Genomic DNA, 19,846 nt, shown 5'->3' with positions numbered 1-19,846 from the left:
TACAGCGTTCTTCTGAGCGTAAAACAGAAGCAAGCTTGGCAACGTGCGAACCGCTCTGGATGGGGCCAGAGCATCTACCAGCCCTAAAATACAGACATCCACCATCTGGGGTATAGGAACAATAGTTAAGCTAGTGATAAAAGTGAGAACATTGGTCCAAAAGACCTGCAGTAAGGGGCAGTACCGAATCATGTTTAATTGGCAGGTCAGTTTGGCAATGCCAACAGGATGGTGGGCAATCTGGCTAGATATTATGTAATCGCATGGTGTATAATGAAACTTGTGTATAGTTTTAAACTTGATTAGACAGTCTCTAGCAGCAATGAGGTAAGAGAAGGGAGTCTCCCACACATCCTCCCAGTCTTCTGTATCCAGCTCCGCAACCCAGAAGGAATAAAAGCCTTCCAGTCCATGATGTACAGTCGGCTGTAATGCCCTGTACATGGACGATAATGTTTATTATTTTTTTACGGGAGTCATCCACAGGAGTAACCCCATATCAGACTGTTACAAAAGCAAAGGCGATGTCCCAATTTGTGTAGCGAAAGCATGCCAGAGCTGGAGAATCCGAAAGAAATAGGAGTTGGGTAGATCAAATATATTTTTCATTTGGTCAAATGTTTGTAATGCGCCACCCTCACAAATTTGGGATAGATTGCAGATGCCATGACCAGCCACAGAGCAGGATCTGCAATGGATTGGAATTCCAGTAGAGAGGAATTCATCCTTAAAGGAGTGTTTGGAGAGTAATGTCCCAAGTCATTCTTGGCATAGGAGACAACTGCTGCCCCATGTTCTGATCACCGTGCTCCTAGGTCTAGTTAGGGGATGTGGATCTTTAACTCCTCTAAAAAGCGTATTATGTAGGGCTTTGTATGAACCCACTAGAGAAGCTTCTAGAGCGACTGCAGTATTGGAGGCATCTGATATGAGGCAATTATTGGTGTGACAACATTTCAGCTAGCAAACAGTCCAAATTTGAACTCTTTTTGTAATGCTTTCTTACAGAGGAGAAAAAGTTGACATTACAGGAAATGGCCAACCAGAAGGGGATTGCTTGTCGTGTGCAGGGCTGGAAAACACATCTCTGTGCCGCACAGTTGCTACAGCTGGTGAGCCTTTCAGTTTAGTTGTGTGGTTTTTGTTTTTTGTTTTAATTTATTTTAACAACCATTCTCTTCCTTCCAGATTAAACTGGAACAAGATGTGTTTGATAGGTTAACTGTTCTGCAGGAGGGGCTCATCCCCAAAAAGAAGACTGCCACAGATGATGATTTGCACAGGATCAATGAATTAATACAGGTATTACATTTAATCTCTAATTGTATGTTTAATACAGTATTTCAAGTAGTGTTTCTGGCTTGATGTAAAGGTTTTTGTTTTTTCCCCTTGTAGAAGATTCCTCCTCCAATTATTCTAGTTTAAAAAAAAAAACAATGTAGAACATAACACACAATTCTGTGAATATGAAATTAGATGTGTTTTGTAGTCGGTAAGTTTTTGTAGAATTTTAACTTAACAGGCAATGTTAATTGCAAATTAATATTGGGCAGTTACTGGTTCTTATGGTAAAAGAATGAATCAACAAATTGTCTGGTCTTGTCATATTTGCTATAAAGAAAGAAAGCAGGGACAGTGAATATGCTATTGCTATGTTTGTTACTTTTTTTTTTTTTTTTATAAGATTTGGTATTTGGACTGCATATTTTCTGCCCACCTTTCATAAGGAAAAGGGATTTAATATTTACAGTTTGTAGTGACGTTGGGAGCATCTCATTATGAAATCATAGCCTTCTATTCGGTTAAATATAAGGGCTTCTTGTTTAATAACTGAAATAAACACTAGACCATTTTCAACTTCCTGTCCAAATGGTATAGAACACTGGAATAAGGGAAATAGCTCAGCACTTTACTATAAAATGTCAGACAAGCCATAGTCGTTTCTCCTGCACAGCAGTATACCAGAGATCTCTTCTAATTCACTTAGTAAATGCAGCAAAATCTTGCATTTCCACTCCCATGAGCAGCACGAAGTTACAAAAAGTTCACAAAACCCAACAGATGTATAAGGACAAATTGCTTTAAAAGCCTAACCCCAGGTTTAATTGAACTTTATATAGTTGTTTGGGAACTGAACACAAAAAAACAGGGACAATCATTAACTTAAAGCGGAGGTCCACCCTAAAGTGGACCTTCCGCTCATCGGAACCCTCCCCCCCCTCCGGTGCCACAATCGGCACCTTTCAGGGGGGAGGGGGGTGCAGTTACCTGGATAATCCAGGTAACTGCACCCACTTCCGGGATAGCTCTCTGCGGAAAGGGGCGTAACTTACGCCCCTTCCCCCAAGTGCCCGCCCCTTCCCCCAAGTGCCCCGCCGCCTGCTGGGAAACACACAGATCCCAGAGGCAGCGGGGATCGTCCTTATTGCGCAGCGCGATTCGCGCATGCGCAGTAGGGAACCGGGAAATGAAGCCGAAAGGCTCCATTTCCTGATTCCCATACCCAAAATGGCGGCGGCAGGACCCGACAGGCGACCTAGAGATTGGCTTCGGGTGCCGACATCGCGGGCGCACTGGACAGGTAAGTGTCACTATTTTAAAAGTCAGCAGCTGCAGTATTTGTAGCTGCTGGCTTTTAAAAAAAAAAAAAAAAACGCGGAGTCCCGGTGGACTCCCGCTTTAAAGCAAAATAACTCCCTCCTTACAAAGCCTGTTTTGCAACCAGCCACCACTGTTTTATTATTTTATATTATTATTTAAATAGGATTATTCAACAAACCCAGTGTTATAATAGGTAAAAAATTGGCAAAATTGTGGCATAGGTTTTGGTTATTGCAGTTTTATTTAATTTTTTTTGTCAATTATAAGGTACCTGGTTTTTAAATACTTTTTTAATGCATATTTTCTTGGTTTACAATTACAAGTGCTGCACATGAATAACTTTATTTTGTTCAAGCGTTGTAAAATTTCAACATTTTGCACATTTTTCTATTTTTATTTTCTTATTACTTAGGTTTGCTTATGAAAGTAACAAACAAATCAGGAATTTATACTACTGACAGAAAAACTGTTGCCCTGTATTCTTGCATTTATATGGATATCTTATGGGATAAAAACAATTGTTGAACTTATGCAGTGTTGCTAATTTGAATTAGCTCTGGTCATGAAGTGATTTCAAAATTTTATTGCCTAAAATAAAAATTTTAATTTACACCATAACACCAAAACAGTGTAGTATATAACTGTACTTCCTTTTTTTTCACAGGGCAACATGCAGCGCTGTAAGCTTGTCATGGATCAAATCACAGAGTCCCGGGACTGCATGCTTAAAGTTTTAGATCACAAGGATCGTGTCCTAAAATTGCTGAATAAAAGTGGTGCAACCCGCAGGCTCTCCAAAGTGAAACACAAAGACAAGATTTGATGAGTGGGACTGCTGCTCTGTTTACTGATAACCGCGTACAGTTGGCTGTTTGCTCGCTGTTGTCCCAGTGACCGCGAGCCATTCACATGTATATAGTAAATTTTTTTTTATTATTATTTTTTTTTTTTTATTTGGATGGGAATAAACCTAGCTACTCATCAATCCCAGCCTGACTGACTGCTCTGCCAGTTGCTATTCGGGACTTAAGAACTTTCTCTGTAACGAGGAAGCCTATTTTCTTCTTATTCATTTATTACCTGGTGCTGCGTATGAGAACAGATTAGTGTGTGTGATACATGCTTGTGTATAGTGCTGTTTATCCCATGTACACTATAAAAGTAACTCCTACTTGTGTTCCGTGTTTTGAAGAAGTTTCTTCTTAAAGCACCAAACAAGCCAATGCAGAATCTGTTGTAGTGTTATTGTAGTGCCCTAATTATATGTGTCAGTTTCCATATGTACATAATGTTGCTTGTTACTCTTTGGCGCTTACCTTTCCTTTACTTTTCTGCCTTCCTGTTTTACTTTTCTCTAGTGTTCTATAAATCATTGTTAAACAAGGGTTTCTTTATTTCCACTCCCCAAGTTCATAGTATATCTCTACTAATGCTGAGAAAAGCATTATTTATGTTTGTGTCTTAGAACCACAAACTAGCTATAGGAAGGAAGGCCTTAGTCACGTTTTTGCCCAGTTACTCCGGTAGAGGAAGTTTCATCTTGCTGGCCCTCTGCTGTGTCACCATGATGCGAAACAGCCTGTGGTATAAAAGGAAATGCTTTTAGCTCAAATGTAGATTATAGAACACATGCTGAATATTTCTAGACCCTGTGTTATAGGTTCATACTTTCCGGTGATTGTTCACTGGCAAGGCTTTTTAAAACATGCCCCCTGGGTGCCTTCCCTATAACTCTACTCCACTCTGAGTCTGCATCTTCCCCCCATTGTCCTAAGATGATGAACCTCTGTTTTCCATTATGGAGAAATCACTCTGTGATTAAGGTAGAACTATAGGTTAAATAGATATAGAGAGATGACGGAGAGATTTACTTTGGTAAAAACCAAGTGAACATATGCTCTGCCAAAGTCATGGACAACACTCTGCTTCAGGATGACAATGCTTTGCCTGCATCAGAGCTGGACTCTATTTTAACATGCTACAAGCTGCCTACCTGACAAAGGTTGTCACAATTTCTCTGACAACTAATGTCTTTAATACAGTCCGAGCCTACAAAATGCCAGGTTGTTTGTTCAATCTCTACTTGGGTCGGATCCTGATATGCCCCACATAGACGTGAATAAGGAGGTTGTCTAAAAGCTGGGTCGGAGGAGGCTGAAGAAGATGTCTTATCCTCAGCCTCCCAAATACCTGAAGTTGCAGCTTTATGCAGTATGCGTGCAGATGTGGATATCCTCACTTCTGTGTGCAAAAGCCTTGGTGGTGTTGCACTCGATCCTTCTCCATTGTACCATGCACCTTTTGGGTACAAGGAGACCTGCTAAATCTGAAGAGACACTAGAAACTTTGAGATGCTCTTAAAGGTTCTTTACTTTTGCAGACCCAGCTCTTTGTATAAGTTTTGTCTGTTAAACTGCTGCTAACTGGAAAAGGGAAACGAACAACCAACATGGCCCTATATTCTAGCACTGTGCCTTAACTGAGCAATTACAACAGTTACTCTCTGCCTTGCTCTTTTGTGTGGATGCTCAAGAACAACTAACGAAACCAGTTTCCAGAATGGCTCTAATCTCTATGCACAAGTGTGGCTCTATTCAGTCTTGTGGCTTAAAGCCTGGACATATGAAGCTGCTTGTAAGATGCCAGGTGTTCATCTGGCATCTGCAGAGTCTAGATGCCTATCGGCATATTCCAATTTATCCACCTCATTAACAGTTTCTGTGCTTTACAGTGTAATTCAAGACAATTTCCAGTTTTTGCACTGCCTTTTGGCCAGTCCTGTGCTCCAAAGGTATCTACAATGGTCCTAGCACCTCTGCTTGCCCTTCTAAGAACATCCAGTTCACAGGTTATCTAGACAACCTTCTTCCTTTCAGCTGTCTGCCAACTCCTAAAGGACAATTCGGATGCTCTGTTGGGTGAGCAGCATCCAGAAATCTGCTCTCCAGACTCATATTCACCTGGAATACTTGGGTCTGAGTCGATACACATCCAAAGTAAAGGTCTACTTTTAGAGAAGAAAATGCTCTTTCAGATCCCACATTTAGGAATTGAGGTCAAAGACCTCTCTAGGTTAGATTCTCCATATTATAGCTTCATGATCCCATAGTGTGAGATTGTTCCAAGTGCACAATTTCAAATAATACCACTCCAGCACCACATCTTGTTGGCTGGGAGTGAGCATGCTCCTCTTGATTTACCCCTGCTCTTGTCCAATCAAGCAAAGAATTCCAGATGCCACCTTCTGGATCAAGTGAAATGGGACCTTCAGCGTGATATGTTAGAGCTGGGGGACCCCAGATGTGGGTTTCCTGGCCATCCAGATTCAACAACAAACTACTTCTGCTTGTGGCCAGGATAAAGAACTCTTTAGCACTGGCAGTGTATGTCTTGATCACCTTGTCTTTGTACAAGGCAAATCTGTGTCTTTTCTCCAGTGCAAAATTTACATCTGCTCAACAAAATAGAGCAAGAAAAGAAGCCGGTGCTTCTTATTGCACCAAGCTAGTCTACAAGAACCTGGTACACAGACATACTCTGACTAGTAGATCACCCCTGGCCTCTTCCCAACAGGCCAGGCCTGCTGTCGAAGGGCCCTCTATTCCATCCCGCTATTTAGTCACTAACTAGCCTTAATGGCATGGCTGCTGAGTCCTCTGAGTCTTTTGTTCCTACCTTGCTTAAAGCCTTTAACCCCCAAAAAATAGAAACAGATCCTGGACCTTTAAAAGCATGTCATAACAGCAGAGTGCTTGTGCTGTCATTTGGCCCCCTGTATCACCTGAAATCCCTGGCTGATCCTGCCTGGCTATACCCCCCCCCCCCCCCCAATCCCCCCGTGTAAACTAGCCATGATAATCGGGGCTGCCGAGCTGTGGTCTGTTTGTGATTTCATCATCCACAGCTCTGCTATCCGGTGACTGTGTCTCCTCTGTCCTCCCCCCTCCTTGTCTGTCTGCTCGTACCTCTTTCAGCACCCTATGCTTCCTTCAAATTGGTTCTCTGCAGAAACCACCCTTTTCACTCATTTAGGAATGTACTCTTCCATGACCTGTCCTAGCTCTCTTGTAAGGATCTGTTCCTCACTCTTCACAATGACAAGGTAATCTTATGCCCATTACAATCCTTTCTTCCTATGGTGATATCAGTTTTCCACCTCAGTGAAGACCTGTTCCTTTTCGTCTGTGTCCCATTTCAAAGAACCCAAAGGAAATTGCCCTTCATTGCCTGGAACCTTACAAGGGACATCCTGCTCCCAAGTCCACCATCAATCGAAGGATAACACAACTGATTGCTAGCGCTTACACTCCAAAGGACAAAACTCCTGCTCTTTTATGTGCCCACGCCACCAGGTTGGTGGAGATTTTATGGGCATTTTGGCACAAAGCCTCCCTGGCCCAGTTTTATATGGCTGCCACCTCATCCTCTGTTCATACACTTTCAACGTTTTAACAGGTAGATGTCCAGTCTTCTGTAGCTGCAGCGTTGAGCTTCAAGGTTCTTACGGTGGCACTCTGAAGCTGTCAAAGTTCTGTTTGCCAAGTTGTTGCCCATTCTTCCTATTATGCTTGGGATGTCTCTGGGTCTATGAATACTCAGCTTGTGTTCTGTACTGTATGATTATGATAAGAGGAATTTTTTTTTTTTTTTTTTTTTTTACTTGCCTGAAAATTCCATATCTTGCAATACAGTACAGGGTAACCCAGCCTTTTAGTCATTGGTTATTTAGAGTGGGATAGAGTTATAGGGGCGGCACTCCAAGCCCTTAAGTACTTTTCCAGTGTCCAGTCACCTGAAGGTACTAGCCTATACCAGAGTTTATGTATACACAGTCTGTGTACTGTACTCCAATATAGCGAGTTTACAGGTAAGTCAAAGTTCTTATTATGATAGCTGTAATCGTATGCATACAAGTGGGTAGACAACACAGCAAAGCCTTATGTAGGTATTATACACTTTGCCCAAAACTTCATACGCATCTGCAGTGTTCAGCAGAAGGGACAATGGCCATGCTGGGAGGAGATGCACTCAAATTGAGCAAGGCAGTCAGTTTTGTTCGTACCTAACAGTATTTTTTTAATGAAAACACGATTTAGGCTGCCTTTGCTTAAACCTGTTTCAGGTGTGTTATTTTCCTAGTTTGCATACTTGTTCCAGGTCTGTGAAAGTATTTAGGACTGACTAGCATTGACAGGAGGGCAGCTATTGTTAAATACATTTTTTTTTGGTCTAGTGAGGGTCCCTGGGTTTCAGAAGGTTGGTATGTAAGACTACGCCAGGCCTTGCATAACCCCTCGTCTGGCCAGTTTCTCTGTTTGTTTTTTATTTTTTGCCTATATCCTGAAAGGCTAAAAACCTTTTCTTCATATTTCTGAAAGTCCTACTTATTTATTTTTGTTGGCCTTTTTTCTATGCGAATTCTTTAATCTGTAACTTTAATTGAGATTTTTCACTTGCACTTCTTCTTAAGCTGGTCTCTATATAGCAGCTATCCTGATTTGGATTTAGTGCATCTGGAAAGCATTCACAGCTCTTCACTTTTTGCACATTTTGTTATGTTACAGCCTTATTCTAAAATGGATTAAATTCTTTTTTTTTTTTCTTCAAAATTCTACAAACCATACCCCATAATGACAACGTGAAAGAAGTTTGTTTGAAATATTTGCAATTTTATAAAATTAAACAATCCCATGTACATAAGTATTCACAGCCTTTGCTTAATACTTTGAAGCACCTTTCTTACCAATTAAAGCCTCAAGTCTTTTTGAGTATGATGCTACAAGCTTGGCAAACCTATTTTTTTTTTTTTTTTTTGGCCAGTTTCTCCCATTTCTTCTTTGCAGGACCTCTCAAGCTCCGTCAGGTTGGATGGGGAGTGTAGGTGCATAGCCATTTTCAGATTTCTCCAGAGATTGTCAAAGAATTGTCCCATAGCCACTCCTTTGATATCTTGATGGGGTGTGCTTAGGGTGTTGTCCTGTTGTAAGATAATCCTTTGCCCCAGTCTTGGGGCCAGAGCACACGGAAGCATGTTTTCATCAGGTATGTCTCTGTACATTGCTGCATTCATCTTTCCCTTCCTCATGACTAGTCTCCCAGTTGCTGCTGCTGAAAAACCTTCCCACAGCCTTTTACTGCCACCATGCTGTAGGGATGGTATTGGCCAGGTGATGAGCGGTGCCTGGTTTCCTCCAGAGATGCTTGCCATTCAGGCCAAAGAGTTCAAGCTTTAGTTCATCAGACCAGATAGTTTTATTTATCATGGTTTGAGAGTCCTACAGGTGCCTTTTTGGCAAACTCAGTCTTTTACTGAGGCGTGGCATCTGTTTGGCCACTCTTCCATACAGGCCTGATTGGTAGAGTGCTGGCTCAGGCCCTTCTCCCCTGATAGCTCAGTTTGGTCGGGCGGCCCTCTCTAGGAAGAGTCCTGCTGGTTCCGAACTTCTTCCATTTATGGATGATGGAGGCCACTGTTCTCATTGGGGCCTTCAGTGCTGCAAGTATTTTTCTGTACCCTTCCCCAGAGCTGTGCCTTGATACAATCATGTCTCTGAGGTCTACAGACAATTCATTGGACTTCATGACTTGGTTTGTGTTGATATGCACTGTTAACTGTGGGGCCTTATATAGACGTACGTGTGTGTGTGTGTGTGTGTGTGTGTGTGTGTGTGTGTACCTTCCCACATCCTGTCCTATCAACTGAATTCACCACAGGTGGCCTCCAATCAAGTTGTAGAAACATCTCAAGGATAATCCGTGGAAAACGGGATGCACCTGAGCTCAATTTTGAGTGTCATGGCAAAGGCTATAAATACTTATGTACATGCAATTTTTTTTTTTTTAAATTTACAAAGATCTCAAACAAATGAATTTCACGTTGTCATTCTGGGATATTGTGTTTATAATTTTTAGGAAAATAATAAATTTAATCTATTTTGGAATAATTCTGTAACATAACATGTGGAAAAAGTGAAGCACTGTGAATACTTTGCTGATGCACTGTAACTCAGCCTAGCTTTGCAGACTGTACCCAGAGCATGCTAGACTACGCATGTTGCTAGGCTGCTCTGCGGTCCTTTTCACACATAAGCGTACTGTTAGTTCCAGATGTGACCCTATTTCTGAAGACTCACTTGTGGGTAAGCCCGTTCGGGCTAAGGTACCAGTATTGAACTCGCCGTTGCACCAATGGGACCGCATGCTAATTTTATCTGCCTGGTTGAGCAATGCATGTGCTTTGTGTTTGCCCCTGACAGTCAACCTGGAGAAAGTCATCCAAATGCTGTTCCTGACCTTGAAGCTCCACCTGCATCTCTTGGTCTGTTTCCACTGCCCGTAGTCGCCTCCAGCCACCTACAACCCACATCGGTACTAGCTGCCCAGGTTTGTGAGTAGCAGAGGTATCTGCTGTGTGGATGCAACATTTCTTGGCTAAGGCAAAGAAGACAGTCCTGCTGTCAAGGGTGGTTCTGGGAGAGGTTTTAAAAGTGAGTTTCCATCTGGGAACCCAGTTTTTATATGCTTATTTGAGTTTTCCTTAGCAGTCCCTGCCCATGTTCTAAGGCACTTCAGTGTTCACTCAGGACATAGAGGCTGCTTTTGCTCAGCTGCTTGGGCTGTGTAAGTGCTTTCCTGCAACATCCCCTGCAGAGTCTATCTCTTACCTTCCTGAGCCCTAGCAGGCTAGGGCTCTGAAGGAATTTTGTTTTTGAGGTATTGCAGTCTTTGTGTTGCCTCCGATTTTCAGGGGTTGTTTTGAACCTTCTTGATGTAGTGCATACTAAACTGCATCTGGAGAATCGGCCTGCTGTTCTAATAGTTAGGTCTTTTAGAGTTTCTACAGCAGCAAAGGCAGTTTCATTTCACCCACTATTGGAGACAGGCTTCTTAGGACTGGGAACACCTTGAATCCTAAACCCCACCTGCGAGTCAGAACGTTTTTGTTTTTGAAAGGAAATTGGTGGTGTGTTCCCACTGTAGATGCACTATTGGCACACATTTTAACAGGAATACCACTAGATTGGTTCCACTTACAGGAAGTTAGTCTTGGGTAGTTTATAGGGTAGTTTATATATTTTATAGAGTTGCTGAGTAAATTTGCAGAGCCTTGTGCTTTAGCTGCAATGGCTTGTTACAAGCATCTAACCTTGAGCCTGATATTATTACTATGTGCAGAACACTCAGCACTCTGGTTCAGAATCTCTGATGGTGCATTCGTGGTGTATCTGCCTTGATTAACTTTCATAGTTATACAGTCTACACAATCCTATAGCTGATCCAGAGGAAGGCAAAAACATCCATGATCTATCGGAACACCCAGCTCTTTCTTTACCATTGACTCCTACAGTTGTTCACATAGAATGTATGATGCATGTATGTTCTAATCCCCAAGTGCATAACTTTACATTTATCAACGTGAAACCTTATTTGCCATATAGAAGCCCAATTAAATTTTGCATGGGGTTGGCTTTTAAGCTTGAGATGTCCTGTGCGGACTTTATTTCACTCCATAGCTTGAGAGACATAGAGGTGTCCTCTTCAAACACGGAAGTGGTAGTTTTAATCCCACGCTCTATATAAATGTTAAAAACTGAACAAAAACACTGAGCATTAGGTAACCTTAGATGATTTGGCGTGCGCATCCTTAATAACTAGTCTATGGTCTAACCAGTTTACAAACTGACTTTTTTTTTTAAACATGTGGGTAACTGTCAAATGCTTTGGCAAAATCAAAGTGTTCCATAGCCACAATCGCTCCATTCCTTCGTTTGAGTTTTTTTGCTTATTTGCTCATAAAAAGAAATCGCATTTGTATTACAATTTTGGTTTTTAATGAATCCATGCTGTCTGTTGGGTAATATATTGTGGGACCTTGTCTCTTTGACCCTGTCTTTTGCATTTGGGGGACTAAAAACAAACATGCATCATACATGCTATGACAACTCTGGGAGGCAATGGTAGAGAAAGACCTGAGTGTTCTGGTACATCATAGACACCAACATTAGCAGGAGGAACCCTATACCCTTCTCCTTCATCTATTTTAGCAGTAAGTACTTGTAGTCCTTCAAAGTCCATCTCCCACTCAGCCCTGAGGGCTTCAAACCAAGGGTAAGCAAACCCCATGTAAAACCCTTCTGCATAAGAGTGGGGTTGTTTGTGCACCTAGATGGTTTCTTAAGTAGTTTGCCTTTCCAACATTTGGGTGCTAAGAACACTCCTTTTAGCCAACAGTCTAACCCTTTGTGTGGCTCCTCCTTCAATTGCCCCCTGTTATCTATCTTGTGCTACTGCACAAACCATTTTATATACTTGAGTCTTTCTGAGTTTCCTGCACCCTTGGACCCTCCTTGTCCAACTGGAGACTTGGCTTCTGGTGTACCCCCCTCTGGACTCCCACTTCCTTCTGAGGCAACCTTTTAGCAGCCTGGTCTCCTCTTCTCTGCCTTCATCTTTTGTTATGGGCCTGAGCCATGGGTGATGCATTCAGGGTGTCTCTATGGAGCAATTGCTAGTGTGACCCATCAGTTGCTTTGAGTACATGGGATAGTCTTCCCCAAACTCCCTGCATCTGAGGCGCTTCAGTCTGGTTCTTTAGAACAGATGGTTCCTTGGGGGATCCCACTGGGAGTTGGCTGCTGTTGGACATCACCTAGGTCAGGGATGCCCAACCAGTGGCCCGCGACCGCCTGCCCTGGGATGGTGGGTTGGCAAGCCCAGATTACGGGTTGTCTACCCGCCATGCCAGAGCACCAGTGTTGTGAATGAACCCAGCAGTACAGGAAGCAAAGCAGCTGTGGAGCAGAGCTGCATAAGCCAATGCTTCCTTTATAGCACCGGCTTCTGTCATAGGTGGAGTGATACCAAATGCACTCTGCCTGGGACAGCAAGTTTATTACTAAAATCATAGTGTATATATGGACATATCTGTTCTGCAGTGGTAACTGATTTGCAGGTATAGCACAGTGTACCTGCACTGAGCCATAGACTTCTCGTCTTACCTGTGGGTTTGGTGCACTTTCAGAAATAAATTCTATGGCAAAGTACAGTTAACATGCAAAAAAGCCACAGGTGCAGGTGGACCACAGTCAATCAGTGTAAAAGTAGCCTTAGGCCCCTTTAACATGATCTGTCTGACCCAATCGGACCCTCCATTCACCTCTACGGAGCAGCAGATGTAAACAGCATTGTGTCCGTTTACACCTGCCTCCTTCCTAGCCGATCTGCCAAAAAAAAAAAAAACAGAAAGTAGATCCGACCCCTTCTATTTGATCAGATGAGGACCCGTAGAGTGGGCTGTGTCTGTGACCGCTTTACATATGCAGAGTGGATGCAGAACTGTCATCTGCTCATTGTGGCCTGTGACTGGTTACTAAGTTGCTCAAGTGGCCCTCGCTCATCAAAAAGTTGGGCACAGCTAACCTAGGTGTTGTAGGACTTTCACCTACTTGAAGCTATGACAATCCTCCTTGTAACAGTACAAGTGGCCTGGTTCCTACATTGGACTGCCAAGGGTACTTTTTTCAAATGTACTGTCTTCTTGAAGACAATTCATTAATATCTGCCTGTCCGCAGATGATCGTCTCTGCACTGGGAGTAGTTTGTACACCTGCATGGCAGAAAAATTTTCACTGGAGGTCTCTCCTACCTCCTGTGCAGCAGGTGCAATACACTCAATTTCTGGATCTTTGCTTTGTATTTTAGGGTCACTTTGTGATAAAAGCAAGGAAGCAAAAAAAACCTCTAGTGTGTTAATGTGCTTTACTTACAAAGAACTCTGTACATACAATATGCATGCACGCACTACATAACCGTCCTAGTGAATGAGCATGAACAATGGTCTGTATACAAAAGCAATATACAAAGTGACTTGGCTCAGGTTATAGTGGCTTAATGATCTCACTAGGCAACCACGGCTTCAGGCTTACTCTAGAAGAGTTTGCAAGAAATTGGGTGTTATCCTCATTAAGGTGAAGTTTCTTTGGTTCTGTGACATTCCCTCTGCCATAGATCATCTTTGTCATTTTGGAGCCCCTCTTTTCACCTATGTTACTGGCCTTTAATTTAGAAAGTTTAACCGTTTCCACATGGGGGTGGCTCCTTTCGTCTTACTTCCTTTGCATTCCTTTTCTATGGTTGAAATATTTTACAATTCAACCTTTTACATGGCACTATTATATCATACATGCCATATGTTGTATGTGTCAAAAGGTCATGCCATTGTTAACCATTATTTATAAAGCGATGTTTGACCAGAACTAAAACAATGGAAGCAGAGAGAACAGTTTGCAAATGTTCCAGTGCCATCTGTTTGAGAAATGTCCACTCAAAGAAACCTAGACTAGACACAGATTTATGTATCAAAAAGTTTACCAAGGCTCCATTACAGGATGGCACTGTGGGAGTTTTAGCCCCCGTTTGCACCTATGCGAATTAGATGCGGATTAAACCGCAATCAATTCGCAGGACATTTTAAAATGCATTAATTTGAATGCATCTGGTTCACATATGTGCGTTGCATTTGCACTGCGCCTTGCACAAAAAACATGTGCGTTTTCTGGGCATTGCGTTGCGAATTACAACCCATTATTTTCTATGGGAACGCATCTGATTCGCAGATGCATTCTGTTCTGAACACAAATTCTCTCCTCTTCACTGCACCGCCCCCGCTCACTGATCTGCAGCTAAAACGCAGAGGAACCTCTGAACAACTGATTTTTATCTTCGCAGTGAAACTGGAGCTTCAATTCGCAACATGTGAACCTGGGCTGAGTGATAGAGCAGTGCCACGTCCTAGAAGTCAATTTTTAAATCAAGATAAAGTGCAGAAAAAATGGACTTTGTATGCACCAATTATAACAAATTATATACCGTATTTTCCGGACTATAAGGCGCACCGGATTATAAGGTGCACTAGCAATGATCGGCTGCTAATGGGATATTTCCATATATAAGGCGCACCGGATTATAAGGCGCATTTAATGAAACAAAACTCTGAACTCAAAACTTTGGTAATCCCACGAAGCTGCACCGCTTGGATTGGGCATTACGGCCATCTTAGTCAGGAGGTGTGCGCATTCATTCGTTCATTTTCTACGGTATACCCGCTGCCCCAAAAATGGCTCCTGTTAAGAGACATGCTTACAAAGCGGATTTCAAACTCATCGCTATCAGTCACGCAGTAGAACAACCTGAGAGAGGTTTACGGTACGTCGGTTTACGGTAAGAGACCGGGTGGCTTTTTCCACAAATCTCCATCCCTATTGATCTGTGACTCCATGCGCGCCCATCTGACAGATACTGTCAAAGCCCAAGTGAAGAAAACTAATTCGGTGCTTGCCATCATTCCGGGTGCATTAACCAAAGAACTCCAGCGATGTCAACAGGTCATATGTAAGGCGCACCGCATTATAAGGCGCACGGTCGATTTTGTGAGAAAATTTAGGGCTTTTAAGTGCGCCTTATAGTCCGAAAAATACGGTAATAGTTTATTAAACACATAATGGTACAAACAATCACATTTAAAAACTTTTTTGCAATAAAAAATGCAAATGTGACATCTCTGTAAGTAAGACGAACAATGCGTGACATACAGCATTGTGATCCTGCAAACATGATTTAGTATGCAATAAAAAAAGCGCTTTTTTCCATACTGCATCATGTTTGCAGGATCACAATGACTTTCCCAGAGATGCCAGTTTTGCATTTTTTTTTTTTATTGCAAATTTTTTTTCAATGTGATTGTACCATTATGTGTTTAATAGATACAAATTTAAATGTAAGTCTGACAATCACAAGATTATATAATATATACTGTGTGTGGAGATATAGAGATATGAGTGAGTACACCCCTCGCATTTTTGTAAATATTTTATTATATCTTTTCATTTGACGTCACTAAATAAATGACACTTCTATACAGCTTGTATAACAGTGTCAATTTTCTGTCCCCTCATAACTCAACACACAGCCATTAATTTTTAAACTGCTGGCAACAAACGTGAGTACACCCCTAAGTGAAAATGTCCAAATTGGGCCCAAAGTGTCAATATTTTGTGTGGCCACCATTATTTTCCAGCACTGCCTTAACTCTCTTGGTTCACCAGATCTTCACCGGTTGACACTGGAGTTCTCTTCCACTCCTCCATGACGACATCACGGAGCTGGTGGATGTTAGAGACCTGGCACTCCACCTTCTATTTGAGGATGCCCTACAGATGCTCAATAGGTCTGGAGACATGCTTGGCCAGTCCATCACCTTTACCCTCAGCTTCTTTAGCAAGGCAGTGGTTGTCTTGGAGGTGTTTTTGGGGTTATGTTGGAATACTGCCCTGTGGCCCAGTCTCCGAAGAGAGGGGATCATGTTCTGCTTCAGTATCTCACAGTACATTCAGAATTCATGGTTCCTTCAATGAACTGTAGCTCCCCAGTGCTGGCCGCACTCATGCAGCCCCAGAGCATGACACTCCTACTACCATGCTTGACTGTAGACAAGACACACTTTGAACTTCTCGCCTGGTTGCCACCACACACGCTTGACACCATCTGAACCCAATAAATTTATCTTGGTCTCATCAGACCACAGGCCATGGTTCCAGTAATCCATGTCCTTAGTCTGCTTGTCTTCAGCAAACTGTGGGCTTTCTTTTGCATTATCTTTAGAAGAGGCTTCCTTCTGGGACAACAGCCATGCAGACTAATTTGATGCAGTGTGTGGCGTATAGTCTGAGCACTGACAGGCTGACCCCTGCCACCTTCAAACTCTGCAGCAATGCTGGCAGCACTCATACGTCTATTTCCCAAAAGACAACCTCTGTATATGATGCTGAGCACGTGCTCTCAACTTCTTCCTGTTCTGCGTGGAACCTGGCCTGTTAAACTGCTGTATGGTCTTGGCCACTGCTGCAGCTCAGTTTCAGAGTCTTGGCAATCTTCTTATAGCCTAGGCCAGTGATGGCGAACCTTGGCACCCCTGATGTTTTGGAACTACATTTCCCATGATGCTTAAGCACTCTACATTTCCCATGATGCTCAACTACACTGCAGAGTGCTTAAGCATCATGGAAAATGTAGTTCCAAAACATCAGGGGTGCCAAGGTTCGCCATCATTGGCCTAGGCCATCATGATGTAGAACAATTCTTTTATTTTTTATTTTTTTTCATATCCTCAGAGTTCTTTGCCATGAGCGGCCCTGTTGAACTTCCAGTGATCAATATAAGAGAGAGCAATACCGCTAAATTTAACACACCTGCTTCCCATTCACACATGAGACCTTGTAACACTAGGGTGTACTCACTTTCTTTATCGTACATCACGGCAGTGGTTATCAAGCCTGTCCTCAGGGCCCACTAACAGGCCGGTTTTTATGTATTATCTTGGAGAGATGCCGACTAGAATACTGCAATCACTGAGCAGCAAATTATATCACCTGTGATGTATTTCAGTTACCTTGCAAACCTGGCCTGTTAGTGGGCCCTGAGGACAGGGTTGATGACCACTGCATCACGGGACACAGAGCAGCAGAGTAATTACAACATGGATTATAGGCCACCTTCAGGTGATGGACGCTGGCAAACTCAAGACAGAAAGTTCACTCCCTATATAACCCCTCCCATACTGGGAGCACCTCAGTTTTTTCGCCAGTGTCTAAGGTGTTGGTCACGAGTGAAGATGTGCACTGAAGAGCTCCTCTGGAGGGATACTTGCTGGATTTAAACAGCCTCTACAGACCGGATCCATCCAAAGTGCCACTGTGGATGGTACCCAGGCCTAGTATTAGAAGAACAAGGTTTTACTTGTAACGCCTCTCTTTGGAGGGCTCGACCCCGGGACTCAGTGCTTTGGTCATGCTCACGTTACTGTAAAGTATTCCTGGTGGGGTGCTATACAGGTCCAAGGGAGTGGAACCCCGATAAAAAGGGACTCGGTCCCTGAAGGTTTACTAAACGCAGCCCGCCGTGGTGGGTGAAGGTTGGATCTGTCTGATATACGCAGAATACTGTGGCAGGGATCATGAAAGTGAAGAATCCTAGGAAGTCCACCTATGGATTTCTTCTGTGAGTAAATGTTGTCATGCTTATTTTCTCTATCCTCTGGGGCTGAAGTGGTTAAAAGTCAGCAGCTATGCTTTTTGTAGCTGCTGAATTTTAATAAACTAAAGAACAGGTGGAACTCCGCTTTAATGGTTGTTGAGTTATTTTGAGGTGACAGCAAATGTACACTGTTATACAAGGTGTACACTCGCTACTTTACATTGTAGCAAGGTGTAATTTCTTCAGTGTTGTCATATGAAAAGATATAATAAAATATTTACAAAAATGTGAGGGGTGTATTCACTTTTGTGAGATACTGTTTACGTGTGTGTGTGTGTGTGTGTGTGTGTGTATATATATATATATAATATATATATATATATATATATATATATATAATATAAAATCTCCACACAGTATATATTATATAATCTTGTGATTAAATTCACAGACTTGCATTTAAATCTCTCTCATATATATATAAAATGTGTGTGTGTGAAATATATAAAAAAATCAAGAGGGATTGCTGTACAAAAAAGTGTTTTAATGAAAAAATGTAAACATCCAAAAGTATACAGGCAGTTATAGTAGTAACGGTTTTGGGCTGGTACAGATCACGCCCTTGTCTCTATCGTTCATTGACAGACAGGGCAGCTCTTCTTGACCTTAGGGTTATATATCGTCCCTTTAGGAGAGGACTAGGCAGAAAATATTTAAAACAGCAACACTTGCACAGTACCGCCCAGGGGGCGGTCCTACTGGCTATAACCCCTCACACTGCATCCAGCAGCTCAGTTTTTTTCTGCCTAGTGTAGGAGAAGGACCTGGCTCCCGATGGGACCATTGGTTGTGGGAATTTTTTATTTTTTCCTGCATTTCTGATTCCTGTGATCTACAATCAACAGCTGGGCTGGGTGACAGGCTGGATAATATAGATCCTTGTAGTCTCCCCAGCCTGGTCATCAAGCATGAGCAGGCCCTAGCTACACGCTGGGTCGGCCACGACATGCCCCGTCTAATCCAGAGGCGGCCGGTGAGCTGCAGGAGGGGTAAGTATGGTTCCACCTGTCTCGGCAGGATGGAGCAGCTGGGCATTCCCTGGGAGGTTGACTAGCGGGTCTCTCACTCTCCCTTCTCTCCCTGTTCCTTCCCTCCTCCCCATGCTTATGGGCCGCTGTTTGACTAGGCACATGGGGGTGTGGGGCACGTACCTGCCCGGGGGGCTCTGGGTCCTGGCAGGTGGCTGCGCTGGGTGTTGGGGGTCCGCTCGTCCTCTTCCCTGTTTCTGGGCCATGGTGGTGTGTCTGTGCTATGTGAGACATGTGGGAAGGCCGCCGCGCGCTCCGTGGCTATTTGGTTGTTACCAAAGCCAGTTGTTTGCCTTTCAGCTATTTTCTAGTTGTTTGGTGGCCATTTTCTTAGCGCCCTCAGACGTTTCTGCTGAGGCGGCCATTTTCTAGTAGCCTCAGGTAGTTTTTGCCTGTAGCACTGGGTGCTTGTTTCCCTCTAAAACAGTGTGCTTTCCACACAGACACCTCGTGGATGACACAGGGGAGAGCGGACAGCAGCAGAACAGCGCAGTACCTGGGTCAGGGTGGGGAGTCCTGCGGGGGCCCCTCAGTCTGTGCAGCTAGGAGGGTGGACTTTTTGTGTGACTTGCCTTAGGTCCCTAAGTGGTGACAGGCGAGTGTGGGTCAGCATGGCGTCAGAAGCTGGTGCTTCTTCCCCAATCATCCCTGTTATTGCAACTGGTTCTCCTGCATCTGCGGTTCCTATGGACGCTCTGTCGGCGGTCCTGGAGGCTTTTGTTGCCAGGGTGGAAGTGGCATGCGGGTGCAAGGGGGGTAAAAAATCGCCCCTTCCCCCCACTGTCTTCTGGGGAAACCTCTGATTCAGACTCGGCCCCGCTGTGACAGGCAGCCCCTGTTCTGACATATCAGAGGATGCGGACCAGGACTATTCGGACAGTGAGGATGACTCCGTGTCCGGGTCAGTGCAGGAGAAGGCGCTTGTAGGAGCACTTATTACAGCGGTGCAGGAAACCCTAAAAATTGAGGATAAGGCGGGGGCATCTACAGAGGTGTCGGTCCCTTTCGGGTCCCACAAGCCAGCCCGCACGGCTAAGGTGTTTCCTTACCCAACTTATTTTGGTAAGTTTATTTACAAGGAATGGGGGAAACCGCAGCTGGCCTTTTCAGTCCCAAAACGCATGGAG

The 19,846-nt window shown here is 43.4% G+C and overlaps 1 protein-coding gene across 8 annotated transcripts in view; it reads left to right on the top strand.

Moving 5' to 3' along the window:
• The window catches only part of SAP130 (Sin3A associated protein 130), an 80,536-nt gene extending 76,703 nt beyond the window's left edge, over positions 1-3,833 (top strand). For all 8 annotated transcript variants that reach the window (XM_077488405.1, XM_077488408.1, XM_077488407.1 and 5 more), the window contains 3 exons: positions 1,009-1,112; positions 1,189-1,302; positions 3,266-3,833. In XM_077488405.1, the coding sequence (XP_077344531.1) occupies positions 1,009-1,112; positions 1,189-1,302; positions 3,266-3,424 (377 nt within the window). In that variant the 3' untranslated portion in view covers positions 3,425-3,833. The remainder of the gene's footprint in view (positions 1-1,008; positions 1,113-1,188; positions 1,303-3,265) is intronic.
• The last annotated feature ends 16,013 nt before the right edge of the window (positions 3,834-19,846 follow it).

Source organism: Lithobates pipiens, unplaced genomic scaffold, assembly GCF_037356315.1.
Source record: "Lithobates pipiens isolate NorthernLeopardFrog02 unplaced genomic scaffold, aLitPip1_a1.2 Scaffold_18, whole genome shotgun sequence".
NCBI classification, from domain to species: Eukaryota; Metazoa; Chordata; class Amphibia; order Anura; family Ranidae; genus Lithobates; species Lithobates pipiens.
Note: the sequence above shows the minus strand (reverse complement) of the source record. Positions and strands in the feature narration are given on the sequence as shown.